This window comes from Silurus aristotelis (genome assembly GCF_946808225.1).
Source record: "Silurus aristotelis genome assembly, chromosome: 5".
NCBI lineage: Eukaryota > Metazoa > Chordata > Actinopteri > Siluriformes > Siluridae > Silurus > Silurus aristotelis.
The window spans coordinates 11895127-11922402 of NC_139578.1; the positions used below are offsets into that span (position 1 = coordinate 11895127).

The window sequence follows — 27276 nt, forward strand, 5'->3', positions numbered from 1 at the left end:
GCTTTGCTGTGGGCTGTACAGCCCCAAACCATAATGTCTTTAAAAGCTTTCAATTGTGGTTAGAGCACAAATCTTGTCTGCTGGCACAATCCAAAATGCACTATAAATTCAGCTATGCAGTCGCATTTAAAAGCATGTGCTGCATTTATTTGGCCGTTTGCCTGCAAGTGTAAAAGAAGCGTCAGCAAAATAGATGTGGTTTATTATATCTCTCTCAATTATATATATATATATATATATATATATATATATATATATATATATATATATATATATATATATATATATATATATTTGAGTTAGCATTTCTTGCTGGATTTGTGAGCATGTGGACTGATCATTGTTTGAGTATATCTACCCCCACCTCTCCTTTTCACCCCCTGTGTCCCCTCCCACATACTTGAAGGATCAGCCCCCCCCCTTAGTTTCTACTGCTTCGGATTATATACACTAGAATAGGCTTTGTCACATACATTACAGCACAGTGAAATTCTTGGAAGCTGGAGTCAGTGCGCCGCCATGAAACAGCGCCCCTAGAGCACAGAGGGTTAAGGGCCTTGCTCAAGGGCCCAAGAGAAGCAGCTTGGTGATATCAGAGCTTTAACCCCAGCCCTTCTGGTCAGTAACCCAGAGCCTTAACCAGAGTTGCGTCTCTCCTGTGATTACACTTGCTAAGCATAGCAATGTCTGGATAGAGACAATGAGATCCTGGGACATGCTAACAGCACAGATTGGTGGTGTTATTGCTAACCCAGTTAACCACATTATATCCATTGGTCCATCTGTTGTTCTGCCGATTGAGACCTCCATTACTAATTACTGCAAGTCGCCACCAGCCAAACTGAATATTTTAAGATCACGTTGCAGTTTCAAGGCTGGAAAAGATTCCACAAGGAACAAGACGCACCTAAAAATGATAATAAATCTGTCATATTTTCTGAAACAAAACATATGCTACCAGCACACTGGATTCAGGTTTAAGAACAGAAAGGGAAAATATTTATTCGTGAAAATGAAATGAATTTTATAAAATAAATACCGAAATTGTATTAATAGTGCAGCCCTCTAAGCTTAAAGTAATACATCTCCACAATGTACCACATTGAAAATAATTTGTATTAAAATGTAAATATTGTAATATATGTTTTTTTTATATATACATATATATATATATATATTTTTTTTTTTTTCCTGTGCAATGCTGGAATCAGAGGTTTGCCGCACAAGGCTTTTGAAAGAACAACAAATTTCCGCGATCAAATAAAATGGATAAATGGTCAGGTTTCTCTTGTAGCACCTAAAAACAAATAAGCAGAAGCTTATTTCCCCCCCTAACAATTTCATATCCATTGATACGGGATATTTTTTTTTTTTTTTTAAGGAAATCCAACAGACCCAGAATGCAATATGATGCAGTTATGTCAAGTTATGAAAGGGACAGCCAATGAGTGTTACAACAACAACATAAAAGTTGAGCAGTAAAACCTTGACCAGTGTGAACAGATGAGGTAATTCGAAATAGGTGTCTTTAGACAGAAATGAAGAGGAGTAATTTCCGAAGGATCCATTCATTACAAAATAAATCTCATTACAAATATTATTGTGCAAGTCATTCGTGGTGACTTGTCTTTTAATTGTGCAGTTTAAACCGACACTTATTGTTCTTGTAGGCCTTAAAGTACCGGAACAGAGCAACACACTGTTATGACATGATGTGATGTCGGTCACATTGGGAATTTTGAGATGTATGGATTAGAAACAGGAAACTCATTAACAATACTGTCTTAATTAATGTCTTTATGTAACAAAATGAATGAACACACAAAGCAATTGAGATGAACAAACCCTACACAGATGTTCCTTTTTAATATTCATTCAGTATTCCAGCAGCTATTTTTTTAATATGCAAGTTATTCTGTACATGTTTGTTTATATTATACAGCAACAATAGTTCTAGCTCCAAACACTGTTTCTTTGCAGCTTCCTCTTGGCTGATTATAATTTTTTTTTACTGCAATAACCAGAGCAACTATCATGAAGAAAAAAAAATACAAGTGCAATCGGTGAGTAAAAATTCACAGTACAAATAATAAAAAAACAGCTTATATTTTTGACTAGACATGACAAAAAAATATGTAAAAATAATAATAATAATAATAAAAAAAAAAGGTTAGAAGTGCTTGCTTTACTGAGTTGCTGCAACACTCGATGCAAAAAAAAACAGACCATGTGTACAGAAAACACAGAGCACACAGTAATACTTCAACTATAAATGTAAGCTTATATTTGCATGTACACACATGCTCAAATGTCTTGACATCAATACTTTTTTTTTTTTTTTTTTTTGTAAACGTGTCCATCGTGGACCTACCATTCACTGACTAGAAAAGTAACTGGAGACCACAGCACAGATCTACCCACAAAGTAGGACCAGATGTTCCAAAGCAAGCTGATTTTCTCCAGGCTGGTAGTTAACTCCGCTCCTCAGTGACCAATACAGTGTCTTGAGTTACAAGACGCTATGTCAAACCACTAAGCAAGGCCGACATGTCGTAGATCACATTTATCCGAAACATGGTTAAATTTAACGTCGTTGCAGCTGTTGTACATTTCATCTCTGGTTGCGTGTCTAATCATGATAACTTTTTTTTTTGTAAACTCGTGCTTTAATGTGGCTTTGTGAATTAAAGGGTAAGGATGAAATCACGCTTTGTGCATTTGTCGTTGCACAAAAGACCCCACCCACCACCATGCCCACATTGATAGCTTGGCTTTAATACTGATCAATACTGTAAGTGGATTGCGTTTAATGTCCAAGGACAGGTTTAACAGCCCAAGACAAAGACTTATTAGCTTTATTACCCCAAATGTTACCAAAACATTGGCTTCTAAGTTATAAACTACATATTGATAACAAAATAAGGTACAACGGAAATTAAAACGAGTATAAAAGTAATTCATAATTGTAGTGTAAATAAAAGTGAAAAATGAAATCCATGATAAAAATCAAGTGACTGTACCATGATTATGGATGGAATGTATAATCAAGTGCCACTAGAGGGCAGTAAACATTCACATTCCATCTGAAACGGCAACTGGAGCTTCGTAGCAAAAAAACGTGAGGGCCTCTGTCGAGTAAAAAAAAAAAAAAAAAAAAAATGGACTTGTTCCATCAAATGTTATACTTACATGCACAGAAGTACCTCAGAGTGGAGTACCCTTCACAGAACTACAATACGAGAAATTGTTGCACAGACACCAGCAATAGTAAATTAGTTTGTAACCCTTTCCACCTCAAGGTCCTCAAATCTGGCGAGCTAGGCTCTAGAGCAGAAGTGGGTCACAATCTTGATTCAAAGCTTTCTTGAGCATCAAAAGAGACAGTCTCATGGAATGAGTTTGTGACTTTGCCCAGTTTTTTATAGTTCCCCCAGTTTTATCTTAAACACTGGATTCTCAACTTAAAAAAAACAAGTCTTTAAGTTCCTGTTGCTTCCCAAATCTGATATCCAGACTTGGACATCTTGTCCATTGCATTTTCTCAGTCCCTCAGACAGTCTTCCTCAGCGATACCTTGTGCCCTTAGCTCCTCCAGGACGTTATCCAGGTGGCCTGAGTCAGGGTAGCCGTGGCCAGTCAGGTTGGACCCGAACTCAGTCTTGTGATGGACTTCATTCCAAATCACTGTGTCGGTCTCTCCAGTTGTGCTGGAGGTTCCCACAGAAAAGATCAGCCTGCGGTCCCATGCCACCAGCAACAACTTCAACACCTGACAGATAGCATTTAAAAGATTAGTCGGCAAGGCATGATGATGCAATATAATATGCATTTAGCATCGTAACATTTAGACTGAAAAGCAGTAAAAAGGCAGCTAACGTACTAGGCGGCCTTTCTCACTGTCCGGGAGGTAACAATGTCTGGGGAATCCACGCGCTGTGAAGGGCTTGCCAGGGTTTGAGTGCTCAGGACCCTGTAGGAAAGAAAAAAACACAAACAAATATTATAACCTGCGCTAGGTTCAGTTTTAAAGTGCCGCCTTCGCAACAGCACCACAAGTATTACATTATTTAGACCAGGGGTGCACACTTGTTTTTTTTTTAGCATGCGAGCTACTTATAAAATTATCTACATACTATAAAAATATCTTTTTATTGTCATGTGATCTACCCACACTACCTATGCGGTAGATCACGATCGATGTATTGGGCACCCCTGGTTTAGACCATAAAACTGCAAGATTCTTTTTTCTGTTTTATCAGATCATAAACTCTTATTGAAGGGAGGTGCTGATTGCGAAATAACATTTTTACAACATCTATCCTTTATAATTATAAGCACTTTAACAAGCCTGGGCTTCTATTGATGCAGGTGAACACTTTCAGGTTCAAAAAACACAACAAAAACAAAGTGTTTAATGAATTTGACCCAACCCACAAACCACAAGAACAGCTTAGAATAGATTCTACAAATCTCTGGGATTGTACTGGAGGGATGAGTACTGGACTGGTGTTCTGATCGGAAAGGTGGAGACTAACATGTCTCGCATAGTTGCTCAATTACGTTGGGATCTGGTGACTGAAGGCCATAGCAAAGATAATACAATATTTGAATCCTTATCAAATCATTCATCAAGTCCTTGTGCCCTATGAATTGTGGGAACTGAGCACAAGTTAAAAGGGACAAGTGGACTACAAATATAAAGAAAAATGCTTACAGCAATTTTTTTCCAACTCTCACCCATATGTACTTTTTATCGCTTTAGAAGACGCCTGTGATGAAATAAGTACCTGTATGCCAGGAGGGATGTTGTAGATAATCCGGATGGTTTTACAGTCAGGGTGCCCGGGCAGCGAGTGCGGGATAACGTGATACTCCATCTTGCCTGGTGGCTGGTTGCCAGTCTTCACTCCATAGATGGTCTTGCAGGTGGGGCACTGCAGGCTGCCGTCTTTGTTGCCATTGTTGTACATAGCCACTAGGCACTGCAGGTGGTACTGGTGCCCGCACTGAGACAGACGGCCGACCGACTCTGCCCGGGAAATGCCACCCACGCCCGGGCCTTTGTAGCCAGAGGGACCTGCTAGAGCCTCCATACAAATAGTGCAGTCCTGTGAAAGAAAAAGAATACAATACAAGTCAGCAATTCTCATATCAATGACAACAACAACATGGATAACATATCTTGAGATAAATAAAAGTAATTTACCTCCTCTGGAGGGTTGCGGACCTTCTGCAGGTACCTCCTCACGACTTCCTCTGGAGTTCTGCCTGTTAGTGTGGAAGAAAAATGTCAATATATACACAGTTAAATATTTGTGTGTAAAGTTATTCAAGGCCAAGATTAAAATGGCTCTTGTCGTGATTAAATACCAACAGTATTTTTACAGTACTACCAAGTCTGTATACAGTGCATCCAGAAAGTATTCACAGCGCTTCACATTTATTGTTTCTGTTTTTTCCGAAACGGAAATTTAATATTTCCCTAAAAATTCTACAAACAATACCCCATAATGACAATGTGGAAGAAATTTGGTTTAAATCTTTGCAGATTTATGAAGAAGAACCACCCCCCCCCAAAAAAAAACAAAAAAAAAACATGTACATAAGTAATCACAGCCTTTGCCACTCAAACTTAAGCTCAGGTGCATCCTGTTTCTAATTATCATCCTTGAGATGTTTCTACAACTTGGAGTCAACCTGTGGTTAATTCAGTTGATTGGACATGAACTGTTAACTGTGGGACCTTCTATAGACAGATGTGTGCCTTTCCAAATCATGTCCAGAGCACAAACCCATGGAGTCCAAGAAATTTCCTGTAGACCTCCACGACAGGATTGTATTAAAGCACAGATCTGGGGAAGGGAACAGAAACATTTCTAAATGGAAGTAGTTTGGAACCACTAGGACTCTTCCCTAAAGCGGGACGCACAGACAAACTGAGCACTCGGGGGAGAAGTGCCTTAGTCAGGGAGGTGACTTAAAACCTGATGGTCACTAAGAAAGCGCTCCAGCATTCCTTCCAGAAAAACAACCATCTCTACCATACAGGCCTGATTGGTGAAGTGCTGCAAAGTGGCCAGACGGAAGACACTTCTCAGTAAAAGGCACATGACAGCCTGCTTCAAGTTTGCCAAAAGGCACCAGAAGGACTCTCAGACCATGAGAAACAAAGATTGAACTCTCTGGCATGAATGCCAATTATCATGTCTGGAATAAACCAGGCACCATTCATCACCTGGCCAATACCATCTCAGCAGTGAAGCATGGTGGTGGCAGCATCATGCTGTGAAGATGTATTTCAGCAGCAGGAGACTATTCAGGATCGAGAGAAAGATAAATGCAGCAATGTACAGAAACGTCCTTGATGAAAACCTGCTCCAGAGTGACCTGGACCTCAGACTGGGGCGAAAGTTCATCTTTCAGCAGGACAACAACCCTAAGCACACAGCCAATATAACAATGGCTACAGGACGACTTCCGTGCCAGCCAGAGCCCGGACTTGAACATCTCTGGAGAGACCTGAAAATGACTGTTCACCGACAGTCCACATCCAACCTGATGGATTATAAGAGGTTCTGCAAAGAACAATGGGAGAAACTGCCCAAATAGTGGTGTGCCAAGCTTGTAGCCTCGTACTCAAAAAGACTTGATGCCAAAAGTGCTTCAAAGTATTGAGCAAAGTCTGGTAGTTTTTTTATTTGTAATAAATTTGCAAAGTTTCAAACACACAGTGAAAACGGTGCCAACTACAGTATTTGTAATATAATAATAAAGAATTACTAATAAGTAATAGTATACACCAAAAACCACTAGCACAATATTATATATTTCTGATGTGTGCGCTCACCTTTGCGCGCTTGTTTCTTGGTTGTTTTGCGGCAGCAGTGGCCAAGGCCTGGCACAGGCTTGATGTCGCTTTTGCTTACAGGTGGGGGGTGAAGCACCAATTTGGGAGGGCGGGTCAAGCAAACAGGAAGTCCTGCAGCACTCATCAAGATGCCGGTTATGCCTTCCAAAAAAATAAAAAGAAAGTTAGTGCACGTTCCCTGGCTAAGTTCCCTGTCCTTTGTCTTAGTAACAATCAGCAGAACGTGTTAATCGGTTACTCACCAGCCAAGGCTGGGTGAACAGGACTGGAGCCATTTAGGTTTTTAACTGGGACTGTTGGAACTCTGAAACATAGCAAAGAAAACAAACCGATTAGACTCACAGATTACAGAGTAACTAATTCTTCAAAAATGACAATGGTGAGCACAGATTGGTCAGATGGAAGACATCATGTAGACATCTTTAGCCATAACCCCCCTGTGTTAACCTGAATAAGTCTTATGTTATGCTCCCAAATATAAACCAAGTCAGACTGTCAGACTTGATGCTGCCTTCAACATAATTACTTCAAATTCACACAAACATAATTAAGTAAAATAGAAATAGACAAACTGGAGATCAGTTTCTTGCTACACAACTGAACACGTAATATTAAACCATTTATTTACCCTGAAACGCAGACTAATAGAAAAAAAAACAACTGAAACTTACACTATTATTATATATAAAAAAAAAAAATTCTAATAATTTTCAAAATGTACTTACGAGTTCGCCTTGATTACGGTCATGTTTTTTTTCAGACCAACGTGAAGGAAAAACTCAAACAAAAACTCCACAGTTTATTGCTTCCTTTTCAGCTCTTTTCAATAAATACGTAAAAAAAAAAACAACAAACAAAACAACAACAACAACAAAAGCCTGTACGTGAGGTTTTAAAAAAAAATCACCCTACAGTACAACACAATTGACTCCAATACTCCAGGTCCTTCTCTCAGCGGTCTAACAAGTGCCTCTCTGCCCCTAGAGTTGTCTCTTATAGAGCTAATCCACTTTTTCCCCCCATCTGTTGATGTGCAGCTGGGAGATGGTCACGTCACATGGCTCGGGATTACCTCTCGACGTCAGGCTTTAAAACGCCGCCATAAGGTTCCATCACAGCCGCACACACACTCAACAAATCTGCTGTCCTATAAACGCTCAGGTGAAAGGCGAGAAATGCTCTTAGTCACTGACGATCTCAATTATTAGCTGAAACCAACCAGTAGGATTGCAAAAGACGCACACGTATAATCAATCACATTAATACAACTCCAGTATTATTTCTAGGTTAGAAGGCAAGAACAGGGAAAAACCAAATTCTCCAGTTTCCTCCAACCTCCCAAAACATGCTGGTGGATTTTATTATATATTACACTTCCAACAGCAACCCTGACCAGTATAGAATGGTTACGTAGTTACTTAAACTGAATGTTGCTTGCTCGTAAAACTTTTAAACAGAACACACTCATTCACCTACACTCCTGGGCAGAACAAATAGGCCAAATCCAAAATGGCAAAATATGAAGCTTTTAATGATCTGAACAATAACCCACTGGTCAGAAAATGAGCCAGAATCTAACAAACTGTGCCACCATTAGCTCTAGGGGAAAACTAGAAACGGTGAAATTCTATTATATACTCAAAACATACGATTAATTTGCATGTTATACAATTATTACACGTCCGACTTTACCATGTTTTAAACAAACTGTTAATTGTTTGAAGCTCATCAACATTAAATGGAACACACTTTTTCCCTGTTGTTAAATTTTTTAATAAAAATGTTACTATTTCCTCAAGACTTAAAGAGGTAAAGAAACCAAAGCAAAAAGCTATTCTACAAATCAATTTGTTCATTTCTCTCATTTCCCAATTAAGGATTTCACCGTAAAAGCTTCATACTTTGTCGTTTTCCCCCGGGAATGTACAGCCCTATTTAATATTGCATGAAATATAAGCACTTAACGACTGTTTGATATATAAATGGAAAAGCAGCCTGGATTTCTATCTCTGGACAGATGTCCAAAAATAAATAAATAAATGCACAAATCACCTGTATAGATTGAAAATGTAGGTTTTTTGTTTGTTTAATACTTTCATTCCTAATATATGGTTTAAAATACAGAAAATGTAATATGAAGAACTGAATCTTCTTTTAAGTAATGATTGCGGTGCAAACGGTGCAAGTTGTAATAAAAAAAAATGCTGTATTGTTGTACATCGGCGTTTATTAACAGAGTAAAAAGGAAGGATAAAAGGGCAAGAGATGACCTGTAACAACCCCCCCCACCCGGTCACGTTTTCTACTGGTTAATCTCAGCCGTATTAACACAAAACCCATATGGCGAGCACGAAGTCACCTAGCAATACCCGAACACCTCTCTGTGCCACACGGCAAAAGAATGGGGGAAAGAAAACACCAGGTGGAAGAAGCAGAAGGGATACGAGCATCAGGAGCTAGATGAACTGATGACCATCCTAAAATCGTACTCAGATGCTCATGAGACTCGTGACAGTCCGTAATCCTTTCTGACACCTTTTCTGAAATGTCACTTAGTGGACAGGTGGATGAGCAGAGTGCATTCGCAAAAGAAACAGTGTGATTCACTCAAGCACAAGTGAGATGACTATTCTCATGAAACATTCATACAAATCATTTCAGATTAAAGATGAGCATTACGAACAGTAAGGCATGCGTAATTGCACAAAGGTCAAAACTCAGATTCACGACTGAGCAACAGTCATGCGTCTGGATCCGACAGATCAGTCAGCCGACGCGCAGACAAAATGCCTTACAATGGTTTGTGGTGATGCAGCGGACCTACTAATCGAACCGTTTTGACATATTCGAATGTAGTGTAGTGCGATTAACTAATTCAGGAGAAAGGAATCGTTTTTGATCGGATTTTTCAACCTTGATTGTTTATAGAGACCAAGCCTCATCTCCGAAACCAAAAATAAAAAAGAAATACTATATGACTAAGACCCCTTATATGTTTTTCGAATACTCAGAACGGTCTTTATTTTGTCCTTAACACCCCTAAAAGTATTTGAATGAGAAAATCAGGCTCTGATATAAAATCCCTTTTTTTTTTTTTTATTGGCTTATAAAACAAAGAGATTGATGCAGACAGAGAATGAATGTTGAATAATAAATCAGAAGTTAAGAAATCCTTCAAAGGTTTAGCAGGAGGTCTAAAAAAACAAAAAACCCTGCAATACGCAAATATTACCAAAGATATGCGCTGGCTACATGACAAACTTTGCTAGACGCATGCAAAAATGGTACGCCTTTATGATAATTAAAGTCTGAAGATTAAAAGATGAAGCTAAAGATTCAACAGGCAAGTTCTATCAATAGCGGATTATTTCAGCGTTCTCTTTACAGCAGATAAGATTTTTAAGAGCGATTCGAAGTAGTAGAGCTAATACATGTAGCACCAATTCTCAGGATAAAATAAAAAATAAAGAGAAGGAGAAGCCTTGGATACATCAGCGGATGTGAAATTGATCCGAAGCGAGTTGTATGGTTTTTGCATTGTATTTTATATTCGAGATTGAGAAGCACATCTAATCGTCTGAAAGAGGAAAATTCACACACCGATTTTAGCGACTAGCATTACCATGAGTAATGATGTGAATTTCCTACCCTTTGGAGAACACGGCACATCAAAGCTTTTCAGTAAATAAAACCATTTAAAATGCTCATTATTAAAAAAAAGTGTTATAACCAGTTATAAACATCAAAATATTACGTTCACACCCACTGTAAGATTGAATAAATGTACACCCTAGCAAGAGTGAGTGAGAAACATCTATTTTTCCTACAGCAGCACATTTCAGTCATTTTTCTCCTCTCATACTTCTCCAACTTGCCCATTCTAGCGGTTTTTATTTATTAAAGAATTCGTGAAATGTCCATAAAGCTAGACCCTGTTATCTCATTTTCACACCTATGTACAGTCAGTCTCTCGCTAGGCCTGTTTTTTCCCCTTCATGAGAAAATAATAACCCGCAATAAAAACGTGCAAAGTCCTTGAGGGGGGAAAAAAAAAAAAAAGAAGAACAAAGACTAAAGGGTTCATGCTTGGTTACGAACAAACTCTATTAGCACAGATCCTCCTTCTTGTTTATCATATGAAATGGGTCATTCGTGAACATCGCGGTCTTCTTTCCCACAAGACATTGTTTTTTTTGCTTGTCTATCTTTGAAAAAAGGGAGTTCCACACTGCGAGGGTGGCTAACAAACGGCTCCTCTATTGATCACATCTCTGCTGTGTGTTAAGAGTGGAACGCCTTTTTGCAGACTCACACACAGAAGTTCTTCTTTTCACAGATGAATAAAACATTTCAACATATACCGAGTACATCATGGAAAAGATATATAGATTTCTTTTTAAAAATCACCACACAAGTGTAGCCTGTGGTGGTAGTTATTATAGAAACTTACCATGTAGTTCATTAATGTAAACCTTTAGTCATGTTCAAATCTATGCACTTCATGTCAGAACATTTTTCAACTAGAAAAGAAAAAAAAAAAAAAAGCATACTACTGGCAGGAGGTTTTTTAGGACTGTAATTAAACAAGAAAGGGATGAGGACATGGTACTTTGTACATTACAGCAAGCATTTTTTGTAGTAGAAATGACAAAAATACCAGTGAGGTGATCGTTAAAGCCTTTTTGAGTGTTAAATATTCCATCTAGTTCACTTGGGAAATAAACATACATCAATAATTCCTTATATAGATATCCTTAAATATTTAATAGAAGTAATCGGAAATATTCTTGTCTGTATTAAACCATTTAAGTGCAAAACAACGTATATGAAAATGGTATTTGCATTTAAAAACAGCTCTTGTTACAATGCAGCTTGACAGAAAGCTGGGTGTAGATTTACACTATATGGACAAAAGTTGGTGGACAACTGACCCTACGATTAGTATATACATTCTGAAAACCCCATTTCACATTTAATGTGTTATAATAACCTCCACTCTACTGGTAAGATGTTCCACTAGATTTTGAAGTGTGGTTAATGGAGATTTTTACTCATTTAGCAACAAGGCTGTTAGTAAAGTCAGGTAATGATGTATTTTTTTTGCACAGAAGCATCTTCATGCAGGAACAGGTTTGGGTTTGTGGAAAAATTTAAAAGCTCCTGCATCCAAAGACATCCTATACAATTGTGTGCCTCCAACTTTGTGGTAAAAGTATGAGTAAGACCTGGAAAACCCAATGATGTCCAAATACTTTTGTCCACAGCATGCTACTGACTACTGAGCAAGTTGACACAAGGATTGGCAAGGGCCAAATTAAATACAAGGGATAGCATTAAATATAACGTTTTATGGTGATTACTTGTTTTTCCACGCAAAAATGTTTAGAAACTGTGACATTTAAAAAAATTTTTAAAAAATTATTATTATAATAATCAACAATAAAATCCCTACACGAGGGGAAAATGTTGGGGTGGCAAAGTGCTATAGATGCTGATGGCAGAGGGTGGGGAAACTTTTGCCTTTAATAAAATATTCGTTAAAACCTCAGTTCTTGGCTTCAAACATGACAAAACCTGTTAACATGTGTCCATGTTGTCTTCTTTGCAATGTCAAATCTAGTGTTTTTTCCCCAAAGGTAAATTAAGCCATTATGGAAGTTCCCATTGGTGTTTCAGAAAGCATTTTAATTAAATGAAATAATGAAAGATTGCTGTTACAAATGTTTTAAGTACAGCCTTTTGGTCTAATATCTTTAAACAAATGACTGTAATATCCAGTCTGTAAAAAAACAAAACAAAACAATGCACCAAAAAAAGTTCAGGTTCAACCCGGTCACAGGTTATTACCATCAAGTACACACACACGGTCTAAAAGTTCCACTTGGCAGCACTAAGCAACTCAGCATATCACATGATCTCTCTAGTGGTTTAGAGCAGGACTTGACACCTGTTGAGACTCATTGTACAGACAAAAAAAAACTAAAAGCAAAGCAGGGTTTCAGGTAACAACTACATATCGCATTTGGTTAGTTTGTTTCCATCATCTTTGAGGTCATATCGAAGTTTCCATTACGTGGAAAAAAAATTAATGAAGATGCGGGGGTGTGTGGGTGTGTGTGAAAGCAAAAAGAAAAAGTAACCAGGCCAAACTGAAAGTGACATTTCCTGATGGTAAACTTTCCTCTCTATCTGACTGATCAGTATGCCACAGTCAGTGTGTGCTTGTCTGCTGCCTCGTCTATGCTTCATTCCTGTTTCTTCTCAGTTCCAGCCTGAAGCGGTCCAGTGTCTGAGACAGGCTTTTGTGTTTAAAGGACATCGTCTGTATCTGTGACACACACACACACACACACACACACACACACCAAACAAACACAACTCTTCCAGCACCATCACCTTCGAGATGGACCCAAACACACACACACACCCCCCCAGTTGCATTGTGTTGCAAATACAAACCAAGCTGCCGTCTGCCGACAAAAGGTTGCTGTGGATACGCTCTCTGCACACACATGCATACTCTCACACACATACACAATGGGGCTGCAGGGGCCCTGAAGAATGAACAGAGCCTGGGAACTGGGAAAGCAGAGAAGCACAGCAGAGCGAGAAGAGTGGGGAACCTAATGAACGAGAGTGACCTGTTGACATTGATGGAAGACTCCCAAATCCAGTCTAGAAATGTTCCCCTTAATTTCCTTCACTTCCTATTCTCCATACTAAAGAGACAGGGTTAGTGAGGACAACAAATTTAAGCGAAGATGTAAAAAGAATTAAAAAGTTTCTCTAAAAATGTGTCCTTAAGAGTTGTGAACTGTGACACATTAGAAGAAAGAATTTGGCAACTAGACAGTTACAGTAAATGACAGTACATGTTTTTTAAAATAATTTCCTTTTATTTGGTTTTGCTGTTTGATTTTCGGCTGTCTGCAGTACATCAACACACAAACTTCTTGTTGCACCTCACCCAGCCTTCATACTGCACTCATGACACTGTATATGGGGGGGGGGATTATTTTTTTTTAAAAGTGCTCTTGTTAGCTGCAAGTCATGAAGCGCTATTTGTTCTCTTCCAAAATACCACAAACCAGAAGCTGATTTTATTTTTTTTTTATTATACATCTATGTTTATTATATAATAAATAAGTGCACTTCACAGCATGGGACCCTATTCTTAGCTTTACCCAAGACCAAGCTGGATTTGCTTCAGCATCAAAATTTAATCAGTCAAAGGCCATTTATTGTGCTGTAAGCGAAAGGTTTTTTGACTTTCCCATGAGTCTTGTAAACTCTGTGGGTTTTCTTTTTTCCGGTATGTCTTGTAGAAGAAGTGACAACCAACAACCATCAAAGAAAATGAAAAACCCATTGCTCAAGTTTAAGGCAATGCAGGAAAAGCTTTAACCACCAAGCAGCAAAACACAGCCTACACCATGCACACACAGTGCTCAGACAAAAGGAGCAATCACAGCCATCAAATGCAATCAAAGCCCAATCATGCATTTTCATTTTCCTGTACGAATTACATTAAACATTTTAACAGTTTCTGTTTAAAAAAAATCTAAAGTAAAAAATATAATAATATAATAATAATAATATTATTAATAATAATAATAATCCTTATATTCAAGCAAAACTGTCCTACCCGATTCCCCAATGCCCTGTTTTAGTGTTTTCAGCACCTTATATTTCATTATGTGCATTAGACATTTATCCCATTTGTGAGGGGTTTAAAGATGTTTCCTGCTGTACTCCCATGGGAAAGGCACGAAATGTCAATGTAGTAAAGTAAACAAGCAAATGGTGGCATCTGAGGTCTCAGAAGTACGCTTTTGCTGATTTTCTGTCCATGATTTGTTATATCCATTAAAATCTTCATATTTTGTCATTTTTATTGTGGGCCATTTTTTTTTTTTTTTTTGTGTCTGTGTGCAGAAGTAGGTTTTGTCTGTACCAGTATTTAATTTAGCATTTGTATTAATGTAAAAATTGTCATCATGTCCCCAAACACTAAATAACTTAAATCTAAATTGTTAAATATTATAGAATTGTTCAACCAAACATCTTCCAGAATATATGGTATATCTCGGGCCTCCTCCACTGTCTTTTCCAAGGACCATAAAGAAACGTGGTGTTGACATAGCTCTAGCTCTAGCTCTAGCTATATATATATATATATATATATATATAGCAATGGAACCAGGCATAAAAGTCATAATAGTGGACTTCTGTCTGTAGTAATGAGCACAAGACAGTTTGCCTTAATAACAGTACATGCACACTGGCATTGTTCCAATATAAAAAATTCTGTGAAAAGCACCAGAAGTGCAGACTTTACTAAGAATGTTCAAATACATAAAAAGACAAGAAGCATTTTCCAGTGGCCAACTGTCAATCTACATTCACCGACAACTTTATTAGGGGCGTTTGTACACCTGCTTATTCTTGCAATAACCTGATAACCCAATCCTGTGGCAGCAGGGCCATGCCTAAAATCTCAAGAGGAAGAGAATGGCCAGACCGGTTGAGCTGCCATGAAGCATACTAGAATTTAAATAACTATTAACAACTGTGGTGAGCAAAAAAGAATCTGAGAAAGCAGCTCTGAAATTTGAGGCAGACTGGCTGAGCTACAGCCACACATGACAACATTGGGTTCCACTTCTATTAGCAAAAAAAAACAGGAATCTGAGGCTTGCCTCAGATTCTTGTTTTTGGTTGACAGGAGACGAACCCAGTGTGGTCTTCAGCTGTCCTACCCACAGCGATGTGTGAAATTTGTGCGTTCTGAGCTAATGTTAATGCTCAACACCGCTTCAAAGAATGTTTTTTTTTTAGGTAGCACAGACTTTAAACGAGTCTGACCATTTTACTTTTAATCCATGTTTTTTGTTTTTCGCACCACTCTCTTGTGCATTCTCTGGAAAGTGTTGTGTGTGAAAACTTCTTTGATCGCTATTATGATCCTTGATCTGTAATGTGTTTTGCATAGGTTGTTGCTACATGTTCAGCTAATTGGATAACTGTGTGAATAAGTGGGTGTAAAGATGTTTTTAAATGTATACTATGTTCGTAAAGCACTAGGTCACTGAGATTGCTGTAGTAAAAAAAATAAATTAAAAACGATTCCAGCCAAAGATATGACCAAGCCATATGCACAGATGGCATGCAGGTTTTTTTCCTTTTCTTTTTTTTTAACTATTCTAAATGGTTCTTTTGATGGTATGCAGGAAAAGGTAAACTTTGGAAGGGTACTTGGGACTAACATGATTGCATTGGCAGGTGTCATTTTCAAATCCTGAGTGAATTTATGGTTACATTTGAAAGGGAAATGGCATAGCAATGCAAAAGATGCACAAACATTATCTGGTCCATCTGACCATCCACGCCACCACTAACACCATGATAATTCAATGAAAACAGCCAAAGATAAACGTCGCTTTACTGTAGGCCTCTCATTAATTTTTTTTTTTAACTACTGAGCTGAGACAACATCAATGAAGCTAAACTCTCAACAAAAGGTAATGAAGTCAACAGATCTGGGCCACTACACTCATTAAGCTCTGTTATCCCACCTGTCAACATAGTCCTCTTCATTCTCAGTCTAATTAACATTTAGAAGGTACTCTAGTTAACATCCACTTGATACATTACTGCTTCAGTTAAAATCAGGTGTGTTAGGCACAACAGTTTGTGCCCACACGGTTATCAATATCAAATTTAGAAAATATCTTAAATGTTATTAAAAGCCAAAAGGTTTAAAAATGTTGTGTTTGCTGTCTGTAACATTTCAGAAATGGGGTGAGATAAACAGCAGGGATAGAGTACAGGGCAGCTGTTGCTGTGGAAACTCACCCAGAGGCGATAAGTGCCCGTGACTGTGCCATGGCGATCCTCTGCAGTGCAGGACGGCTGAGGCCTGCCAGGCTGGCACGGGGTGGCACTGGGGCAGCACAGGCTGCTGAAGACACGGGGCCTAGGACTCGGGCTGAAGGGGTTGGGGCACAGGTGGCAGTTGTGGAGATGAGGGCACTGGAGGATGTCTGATTTGGTGGAGAGGTAGTATGAGGAGTAGAGGAAGGAGGAGGTGGTGGAGGAACAGCAGGTGGAGGAGGACGGTTGGAGGAAATAGAAAGAGCGGCAGTGGCCGAGTCCAGCATGGACAGTGAGTGTGCAAACCCACCAGCTGTTGTGGAGTTCCTGTGTGGCAGCGTGAGCGAGTATGAATGGCCCCGCTGAGCAGTTTTTGGACTCCTTGGCCTGGGCAGAGGCATGGATTTCCGACCCAGAGTCTGTGCCATGCTTGTGGTTTTCACACCCAAAACCAACATGCACTGCTGACAAGAGCAAGGCTGACCAAGAGAAGTGATGGTTGAAGCAGGAAGGGCTCCACTTGGGTATGCGCTTCCATTTCCACCTCCAATTGCAGACACACTCATCCCCGAGTGTGCTGCACTCCCATTGGATGTCCAGGCATGAGGCTTAGGCAGAGGGCCTGAGACGAGAGGGTAGGCCAAGTCACAGCGTCTTTGAATGCGACGTCGGCGCTGTGTCTGCCTGTTGATCTGAGTCATGCCCTGTAGATCGATAAGATAGCAGAAGCCGATAGGAGTCAGGTCCAGCCATGGTTGCTGCCGCTCCCGAGCTGCTTGGATGGCAATACCCACTTCTGTATCATACGGCGTCCATGTGCCCGAGTCGTTCTCCCACTCCCACACCCAGCCCTGCCCTGGAGCCGAGCGCGGGTCATAGAAACTCCGGCGCACAGGTCGCAATGTACCTGCAAAAAAATTTAAAATAATGCCTTCAGAAAAAGCGATTATACAAGGCCACTTTATGAATTGCATTTTATACACTGATGGACAAACTAGTTTACAATGACATGCTGGCTGACCAAGCATATTATTAACATGGACTTTACATACTATAAAAAGTCATAAGACTCCGCTTTGCTCAATGAATTAGCAGGATTACAAGACTGCTATGTCTATAACTGCTTCAATAGTGATCAAGAAACCAAACAAATTTCATGAGTATGAAATGCATATTTGGTCCACAAGTTAATCTGAGACAAACAAAAAACATAAGAAAACCAGTTTCCACAGACGTAATTAAAACAAAAAACAAATGGACAAACAAAGCAATTAGTACCTAAAGAGTTTTACAGTACATAAAACAGAAAGAGTTTTTTTTTACTCCCCCCCCCCCTCCATGCCCCCACTGATGACCTCACTTGACAGCTATTCGTCTCGTTCCTCCCCCCTTTTAGTGTTTGGAGTAATGGGCTGCTGCCCTTCGCTTCATTCCATCTCTCCATATGAAGCACTCAAGTCAGCCTTGCACAATGGCCTTTGTCAGCTTGGGGAGGGTGATTAAGTCTCCCCAAACTTCTAGTTGCCAACAATCCACCTCTTTGTTTTAGTTGCAACTTTCTACCTCACGTACGCAAGTAAGCTTTATGGCATTTAGTCTCTGCTCACCCCATTATAACAAAAAAAATAATAATTAAAATCTTGTTTGCAACACAAAAATGTTTTGTATTTCCCATACGTATTACTAGGTCTGCAGTTTCCCCACAGAAATACCCATGTTAACATATCAATCCAAATTCAGATGGAACACCTACACCAAATCCAAGCTAAATCCTAAGATCATAGCAAATGCATTTCACAACTTTTAAGGATCTGTAAAAATGCTGCCTCTTGCAATATGCAAACTATTTCACAACCAAGACCCCCTGAGAGCGCTCTCTCTCTCTCTCTCTCTCTCTCTCTCTCTCTCTCTCTCTCTCTCTCTCTCTCCCACTCAAAATACTTCTCAGCATTCAACAGCATTTTGTTCCCATTTTCAACATCATCTTTTGCAGGTTATTGTAAGAACACATTGTGTTGGGTAACTGGTGCAATCTTTTTAACAGCTATGCATATATTTTTTTTAAATCTATAGACTGGATAAATCTGTTGCACAGGTTAAATAATTTTTTGTTCCATGTCTTAGTAAAACGAACAAACGTATATTCGATTTACAAGACCAATATGCCTCTACATCATTAGCATTAAAAACACTGTACAGATGACAAAAGTGTTTTAGTGGTCAAAAAATACTGCCTGAAATAAGCAGCGTTATTAATTGTCTTACTGCTGTTAAGAGTAAACACTGAACAGTCAAGTAAACAGGCCAAGATGAGACACCTATTGAAATGCCATGAGTAACTTTACTACAGTTGATGATACAAGCGGATGCTGACAATCGAAATCATTTCCTCGGTTTCATTATCTTCTCAAAATGTCAGTGATCTTTCACAGGTAGACGACATTATAAAAAGGTATTGAAACTGGGGAGGAAATCTTCAAATGGTTATTTTTCACTTTCAGGTCAGGTTTCAGGATGTGGTTAAGGAAACAAGCAAAAGAGAAAGATTTCAGTTCTCCTCTGTTATAGGTTCTCCAAGTCCAGTTCATTCTTTCATTGATAAGTGATCTATAAATAATAATAATAATAATAATAATTATCCACCACCATTATTATTGTGTGTGTGTGTGTGTGTGTAATATCTGGGTTGTTTTTTTGGGTGCTATAGCAATCCTGGGATTTCCTATGTGTTAACATTACAGGCCTGCTGGAGAGCAGAGGGATGGAGCTTCAAATATCAGGACTTTATGGTGAACAGGTTGGAAAGAAATCGTGCACGGAGGATCTCACCGGTGTCTTGGCGGAACTGGTGCATGGAGTGCAGGTCGATGATGTAGGGCGAGAGTCTGGAGTCGACCTGGCCGAGCGCGACGCTCCCCGCGCCCCGCGTCTCCCCGCGGATCACCGCTTCGATATGATGCGACACAGCCGGGCTGTAGGGCCTCCAGCGGCCGTGCTCGTTCAGCCATTCCCACACCACCACCGCCGAGGCCAGCAACATCTCACACACTCCCCGCACAAACCTGCGGAGAAGGGACAGCAAGCGCGTCACATCCACAAAGCCGTCTCTCGATCTGTCTTGCTCTGTCCCCCCTATACGTTTACATCACCGCTGTAAAAAAAAAAAAAACATGGACGTCCTGCATTGGACGCGTGGAAGTTCACGAATGCACGCACGCATCCACACCATTAAAAACACTGCACGCTATCGGTCACTGTAAATAAGGAGGCTTTAGCAATCGTGACCAATATTTTACGGGCTAACAATAAATCCTGGCGTTTTGTGTGCGTGTGTGCGTGCGTGTGTGTGTGTGTGGGGGGGGGGGGTAATTATGTGTAATAAATGCACATGGACTCGGTTACGTAGAATCAAATACAACCGATTCATCCTCATCTGCTGGCTATAACGTGTAGATGTAGCTTGACTGTCGCCTTTTCTTTTCTTTTCTTTTTTTTTTTAAATCAGGATGGAAAAGCATTTCGACACGGCAAACAAATAAGAAACACGACACTCACCTGATTAAGATCCTGTGTACTGTTTAGCTGCGAAATGGTTCAAATCAACCAAAGACGGCATGTTTCTATAGCGGACACATCTCTTTATTGAGCCATTGGATAAAGCTTGGGTGCATCCGTGCCCGCGCGCCCGTGTGTGTGTGTATGTGTGTGTCTAGTTCTCCAGCACAGCTAGTTAGCTAGCTGCTCTCGACTTACTGAGCTGATCAAGCTGATATTGACTTGGGGATTGGTCACATGATGGAGCCTGATTTCATGGCACTTACTTCTCTACAGGATTTCTCCCACGCCTATAATTAACACTCTATACGTTCAGCTCCGCTATGTTTTTGCGTGCGCTGGTCCGTTTCCACGCCCACCCCCGTCCACGAGACAATCACATTTCAGGAGCACTACTTCCTACTTTATCAAACCCCACCCATATGGATATCAATTGCAAATGACCTTATCGCGTAAAAAAAATTTGCAATGTAAATTTAGTTTATTTTTATTTTTTACAGACATTTCGAGAAATGTCGCAAATTGGATCGTGTGTGAGCAGAACCTTTTATTTTTATGAAGAAAATATTGTGGAGATGCCGGGGATTGAACCCGGGACCTCATACATGCGAAGCATGCGCTCTACCACTGAGCTACATCCCCGTAGAGTCATACTGTCATAATCTCCTTTATATTGTTTTATATTGATATTATACATCGTATTGTTCTTAAACTCCAATTTGTTAACGAGGATTTTATTTATTTTTTTGGTTGTCTATGAGGGTCAGTCCATTCAATTCAAATCCTATCAGATTTTATTGAAGCACAAATTAGAGGACAGTTTTTAAACACCTAAATAAAACAGAATAGAGAATAAAAGATAATGACACACTTTTGTAACACTTTATTGCACAATGCATCCTAGCTTATTCAAATAATAATGCTAATAATATTCACTACTATTTAAATTATTTGCACATCTGGCAGGAGCTAAGCTGCATTTCGTTGCTGTGTACTTGCACCTGTACTATCAAATGCCAATCAGATTGTATCTATCTGTCTATCTAGAGAAGAATCTGAATAATTTCCCTAAATAAACATGGCTTAATATTTTTTCTAAACAATACTAAATTAGTGTGACAATTGTACTGAAAACCTTCACAAGGCTTTATTAAAGAAAACTCCAAAGTGATGTTTTAAAGGCATTTATTTTAAAGATCATGTACAGTTTTTTATGTATCCTAAAAAGGCATGACAGGCAAGATAGACACGAAACCTAAGAAATGATATAATGAATAATACAAACAATGTAAATCACTCCATTCTTGTAAGACGGATCCCTAAATTGTTAACTTTCTGTTAAAAAAAGCTTTCTATATTTTACAAAGCGGTCACATTATTCTCTTTCGTTTTATCCTCGCTCCAAATGGCACTGCCAGAAAATGGCTTCAAGTCCACAAGTAAGCCAACTTTTTCTTCATCCTTCACGACTTCCTCTTGTTTACTGTCATCTCCTTTTGCTTCGTCTTTTGCCCCCTCTTCTTTTTCTTGTTCTTCATCTTTCTTTTCCTCTTCCTTGATGTTATTCTGCTTAACTCCCTCCTTTAGGCCAACACTGGAACAATCATCCAATGAATCGTTGTGAGGTTCCTCTTCCTTTGCTTTGGCTATGTTTTCAGTTTCACTGTGGCCTTGCTCTGTGCTCTCTTCTTCTTCTTCTTCTTCTTCTTCTTCTTCCTCTCCTTCTTCCTTTTCTTCGCCACTATTCCCATCTTCGTTTTTGCTTAAAGCTTGCTCCTCATCAGCTTGTGGAGGCCTCAGTTCAATTAACCTGGTCTGCACCACTGCGACGCCTTGCATCACACGATCACGAAGGCCTCCCTCACCAAGGACAAGCTTCTGAATGGTATATTTATCCTTAGTTTCCCGATTCAGGTGCTTGTAGAGGAAAAATAGGAGAATAACCAGGATGACAAGGATGAAGAAGACAACCAAGACCATGTAAGTATTGTCTTCTGTAGAATCTGACATCATCACTGAGGAAACAAGAAAGAGGAAGCAGATTGTAAGCAACTAAACCTTCCACTATTAAACTGGTATTCTTGGAGAGTTTTAAAGCACTAAGCTTAGTGTATCTAACATGAACAAATCAACTGAAGCATGTTTTTTTTTTTTTTTTTACTTTGCAGGGTGGTATACCTTTTTATAATAGTGAGCTATTTCATCTGAGAAAATTCCACCACATCTGTATCTTGGAGTCTGTGAGGAAAAAAAACATAAACTTAAGTGCCTCTTTTTTTAGCAGTTCATGCTGAGTGTGTTGTAGTGCAGAAACATATCTTCTGCAAAACTTTCATACAGGAAGCACCTGTGGTCTTTTTTTCCAGTTCTTCACCATCATAGTGTTCTGGCACGACAAAAAACTTTTAAAAATTAGCAGGTTAAGAATAGAATGATAAATTTAAAATCAAGCGATTACTGCATCGAAGGTTTGCTAAAGTGAAAACAGTAAATTTTTATAATATATCATGTATAATTATACATTTAAATAACCACATTTAAGCCATGTACATGTGCTTTGATAAATGTGCTTCATTTGCATTGATTTAATTTAATTTTAACTTCAGTGTATTTGGAGATCTTGTTACAAAAATGTTTAATGACAAATTTGCGATTTTCATTAACTAATGTTCTTCTTATCATCACAATCTTAAAACCTTATTTATATATGATTTGTTGAAAAACAAAAATAAATAAATAAAAATAAATAAATAAATTATATATATATATATATATATATATATATATATATATATATATATATATATATATATATATATATATATATATATATATATATATATATATATATATAAATTAAAAGGACACAGTGCTACTATTTGCACTTCTGGTAGATGCTAAACTGCATTTCATTGCTCTGTACCTGTACCTGTACTATCTAATGTCAATCAAGTCTTATCTATCTGTTTATCTACAGTATATTCTGTACAACTTTCATAAAATAATCATATAAAAATATTTTTAAAGTATAACCAAAGATTATAGTAACAGTAGTTGGTGATGGTAAGAATAATATTAGTTAATAAAGATGGCATATTTGTCGGGAAGCATTTTTGTAAGAAGATCTCTAAATACACTGCAGTTAAAATTCAATTAAATAAATGCAAATGAAGCACATTTTTTTATTTTATTATTTTCACAAGTTTATAATGACAAACTAATATGTATGTGAAATTATATTCTAAATAGCCTTTTGGGACACAAAAATAACAATGATAAAGGGATGCTCACCAAATACCATATCATATCATTTATTTCTATATCTTTTATGATTAAAACATGTCAAAACTTACCGTTAGTTGTTTGTTCTTTAGCCTATATGAACTTACAAGAGAAAACGTAGAGGCGTGCTGTGTGGAAAGAAAAAGAAAAAAAGAGGGTGGAGATAAAGCAATTCAATGAACTGAAAATAGAACTGAAAAATTACTTGCATGAAATTGTGCTTGTGTGTGTGTGTGTGTGTGTGTGTGTGTGTGTGTGTGTGTGTGTGTGTGTGCTATGTCTATATCTATATCTATATATATATATATATATATATATATATATATATATATATATATATATATATATATATATATATATTCATGAGTTTCTACACACACATATAAACACACATGTATGTATATGTGTATGTATATGACATGCTTTAGAAATGATTTAAACAAAAATTTCTAAAGCAACTATAGCAAAAGACCTACTCAGTCTTAATACAATAATAATAATTAATACGTTGTATACATTGTATTTTATATATATATATATATATATATATATATATATATATATATATATATATATATATATATATATATATATATATATATATAAAGACAATTTTAATATTAAGGATTTAAAGTAAAAAAAATATATGTTTGCAGTTACAGTTCTGTTTTTTATACAGGAAGGAATGCCCAGAGCTCTAGTGTGAGATAGCACGCCTGACTACTAGTTGCTCAGATACCACATCCTGTTGTGAGTATCTGAACAGTCAAAACTTCATATAAAATATAAAAACCAAACTCTGCATGAGCCTGCTATGCAAACATGCAAATTGTTTCTAAGAGAGCATGTGTATGCATGGAAAGACAATTTGAAGCCTCAATTTATAATTAGTTACTACAAGGTTTTTCATTATATCTATATGTTTTATCTATATCTATCTGTTTTTACATTGACTAAAAGGTGTCAAAGAACTTGAGAACTTGAGAAAAAGCAAGAATTTCTTTTGTTAAGTTCAAGAGTATGTCATATGAGGTCACAAGTCACTGAGCCATCAGCTTGAAAGACAAAAAGGCAGAGTGTTATTGCAAATGTATATCAATTATTGCACATATACCTCATTAACATAAATATTGCTTGAGCGTAAATGATTTTAATTGCTATAATTCATTTTTTTTTAAACGAACAGGAGCTAGACAAACAACAGAAAAAGAACAGCTAAGTGTTCTGGGAAACAATAAAAGTGTACGAGGGTGGCTTTTACACTTAATTCTGCCTTGTACATTTCTTAAGTGAGAAGTTCAATACCAGAAATGTCCTATACTTAAACTTAAAACATTAATGCTATTTATGCAACAGGAAACGAGAGGGGTGTTTTACAGTAAACAATTTTACACCTTTAAATATAATATCACGAGCTACTGCGGGCAAAATAGTTTAAAATGGTAGATAATTCTGGTAAAATGTCTTCACAGCACATAAGTAGAAAAAGTGTCTGAATGACCTCTACTAAAGCCTCGTAATATAAAATTATTTTATGGCATCTTAAGAAATATAAAAGAGTAAAATTAGCCAAACATCTCAAACATATAACAGCTAGCAAAGCTAGTCTACCAGTTTGACCAGCTTGGCCTGTGTGTGTTGCTGACTGGTAGCTAATCATACTGGATTTTTCACAACAGATTGTTTGATTTGTATTTTTCTTGGAAATGTAAATAAAATAAAAGAATTTTATAATAAAAAAATTAAAAATAAATCAATTGCAATAAAATCTATGCAATAAATATGCATATACAGAATACATTCAGATAATGTATTTAATATAAATAAATGTATAGACAAATACATAAATATATCTATAAAATAAATATCAATTTTGAGGTATTCAAAAGTAATACACTATATGGACAAAAGTAATGGGACACCTGACTTTTCCAGCCATATGCATTTGCTGAATGAGCAAAAATTTCCACACCCACACTACAAAATCCAAAGGACCATCTTCCCAAAAGAGTGGAGATTATTATAACACCAAATAGAGACTAAATGTGGAATGAAATGTTAAAAAAAACAAATCTTATTATGAGGTGTCCACAAACTTTTGTCTTTACATTGTAGCCAAAAGGAGCTTAATGAGAAAAGGTAGTTTTTTTAATGGCCATGGTGTATGACACATATAATATTATTAAATAAATGGTTTTAAAAATATTCTTATATTGATAATTCAGAATCTAAATGTGTACTTTCCAACTGGGCAAGGAATAATTTGACATGGGGATTTGTCTTTAGTCTCTTTAGATTTGTCTCTTGCTGTATGTATATATGTATTAATTGTGTGCTGGAGTTAGGGCTGTGGTCCTAACAGGCCCACCATATAGGCCTGTGTGGGTGCAACGTGTTATTCCACTGTAGCTTAAAAGTGTTTATTATTGCATGTCTAATATGATTTTACTTGAGTTAGAGCAAGGGTATAAATACATCCTAACCCCAGTTTTAATTTCATTATTTTATATTAAGGCTCAAGTTAGTTATGGAAGGTGGTTTGTTCAAAGGCTATTATAGTTTAAGATGTTATATAGTATGATTATAACATGATAATTAATCTGTTAACTGGTTTACACTTTTATAACAATATTTTCTGTTTATATAATTCATTAGACCCCATGGAAGAATAATGAAATTGTTTTTATAAGAGTTTGGATTATTTTTGGCTCTCGAGCATGCATTTGTTCCTCTGTGATTCACTGTGCATCATGCATGAAAAATGAAGCACTGTGTTTTTGTGCTTACTCTCTAAAGTTCCTGTTTGTAATTACTACTTACTTTTCTACCTACTACATTTGATTCTACCAATTTTATAATTCACAGTTACTGCACTACACTAGTTTCATTAACTATCCTTGCATACATTTCTATAACTGTCTAAGGAATTATCTACACTCACTGACCACTTTATTATGAACACCTGTACACCTGCTCATTCATGCAATTACCCAATTATTAAGAAGTACAATGCATACAATCATGCAACTACAGGTTGAGAGACACTTCAGATACTAATAAATCGTGCCAGAAGGCAGAATAGAGTATTTCAGAAACTGTTGCTTTCCTGGGATTCATCATGCAACAGTCTCTAGAGCTTTGACAAAATAGTGTGAAGTGTGAAAAACAAAAATAAAATTTACATTGACAGTTCGAAACATTTAGCTGGTAAGAGAATTCAGAAAAGAACATTTAGAATGGTTTGAGCTGACAGAAAAGTGATGTTATAAAGTTCAAGTTTATTTCTATAGCACTTTTCCACAATGGAGATTGTCTTAAAGCGGCTTTACAGAATTTAAGAGTTAAAGTGAACTATGTGTATTTATCCCTGATGAGCAGCCTGGGGTGACTGTGGAAGATAAAAACTCCCTTAGATGTTATGAGGAAGAAACTTTGAGAGGAACCAGACTCGAAAGGGAAACCTATTCTATTTCGGGTGATATCAAGCGTGTGATTATAAATCTTAAAGCAATACAAAACAGCGGAGAGTGAGAACTAACATGAGCACCGGGAATGAAGATTATAAGTTATGTCGTTTCTACTTTGACAATCAGTTGACGCTGTGGAACCAGGAGTTACTGAGCAACTCATAAAACATCATCGTAGATCCAAAACCGGCCTCTCCATGCCAGAGCCTTTAAAAATAAGATTTCCAATGC

The 27276-nt window shown here is 37.6% G+C and overlaps 2 protein-coding genes across 3 annotated transcripts; both read right to left on the reverse strand.

Annotated features, from left to right (window-relative positions):
* Positions 1 to 1830: 1830 nt before the first annotated feature.
* On the reverse strand, positions 1831 to 20688 carry dtx4a (deltex 4, E3 ubiquitin ligase a). Its single transcript, XM_083542169.1, has 9 exons — positions 20297 to 20688; positions 19571 to 19803; positions 16724 to 17648; positions 7111 to 7172; positions 6848 to 7009; positions 5207 to 5268; positions 4788 to 5108; positions 3881 to 3970; positions 1831 to 3769 (listed from the first exon to the last, which is right to left on the reverse strand). Exons 2-9 carry the CDS (start codon positions 19779 to 19781, stop codon positions 3542 to 3544), a joined length of 2061 nt encoding a protein of 686 aa, XP_083398295.1. The 5' UTR covers positions 19782 to 19803; positions 20297 to 20688; the 3' UTR covers positions 1831 to 3541.
* Positions 20689 to 21466: 778 nt separating this feature from the next.
* LOC310727031 (uncharacterized protein) lies at positions 21467 to 23782 on the reverse strand. Of its 2 annotated transcripts, none has more exons than XM_083543085.1 (3): positions 23650 to 23782; positions 22475 to 22534; positions 21467 to 22311 (listed from the first exon to the last, which is right to left on the reverse strand). In XM_083543085.1, the coding sequence occupies exon 3, from the start codon at positions 22307 to 22309 to the stop codon at positions 21656 to 21658; it is 654 nt and encodes a 217-aa protein (XP_083399211.1). In that variant the 5' UTR covers positions 22310 to 22311; positions 22475 to 22534; positions 23650 to 23782; the 3' UTR covers positions 21467 to 21655. The 2 variants fall into 2 exon arrangements, with proteins under 2 accessions (XP_083399211.1, XP_083399212.1); XM_083543086.1 differs by having other exon boundaries at positions 22475 to 22682; positions 23650 to 23779.
* Between the last annotated feature and the right edge of the window lie 3494 nt (positions 23783 to 27276).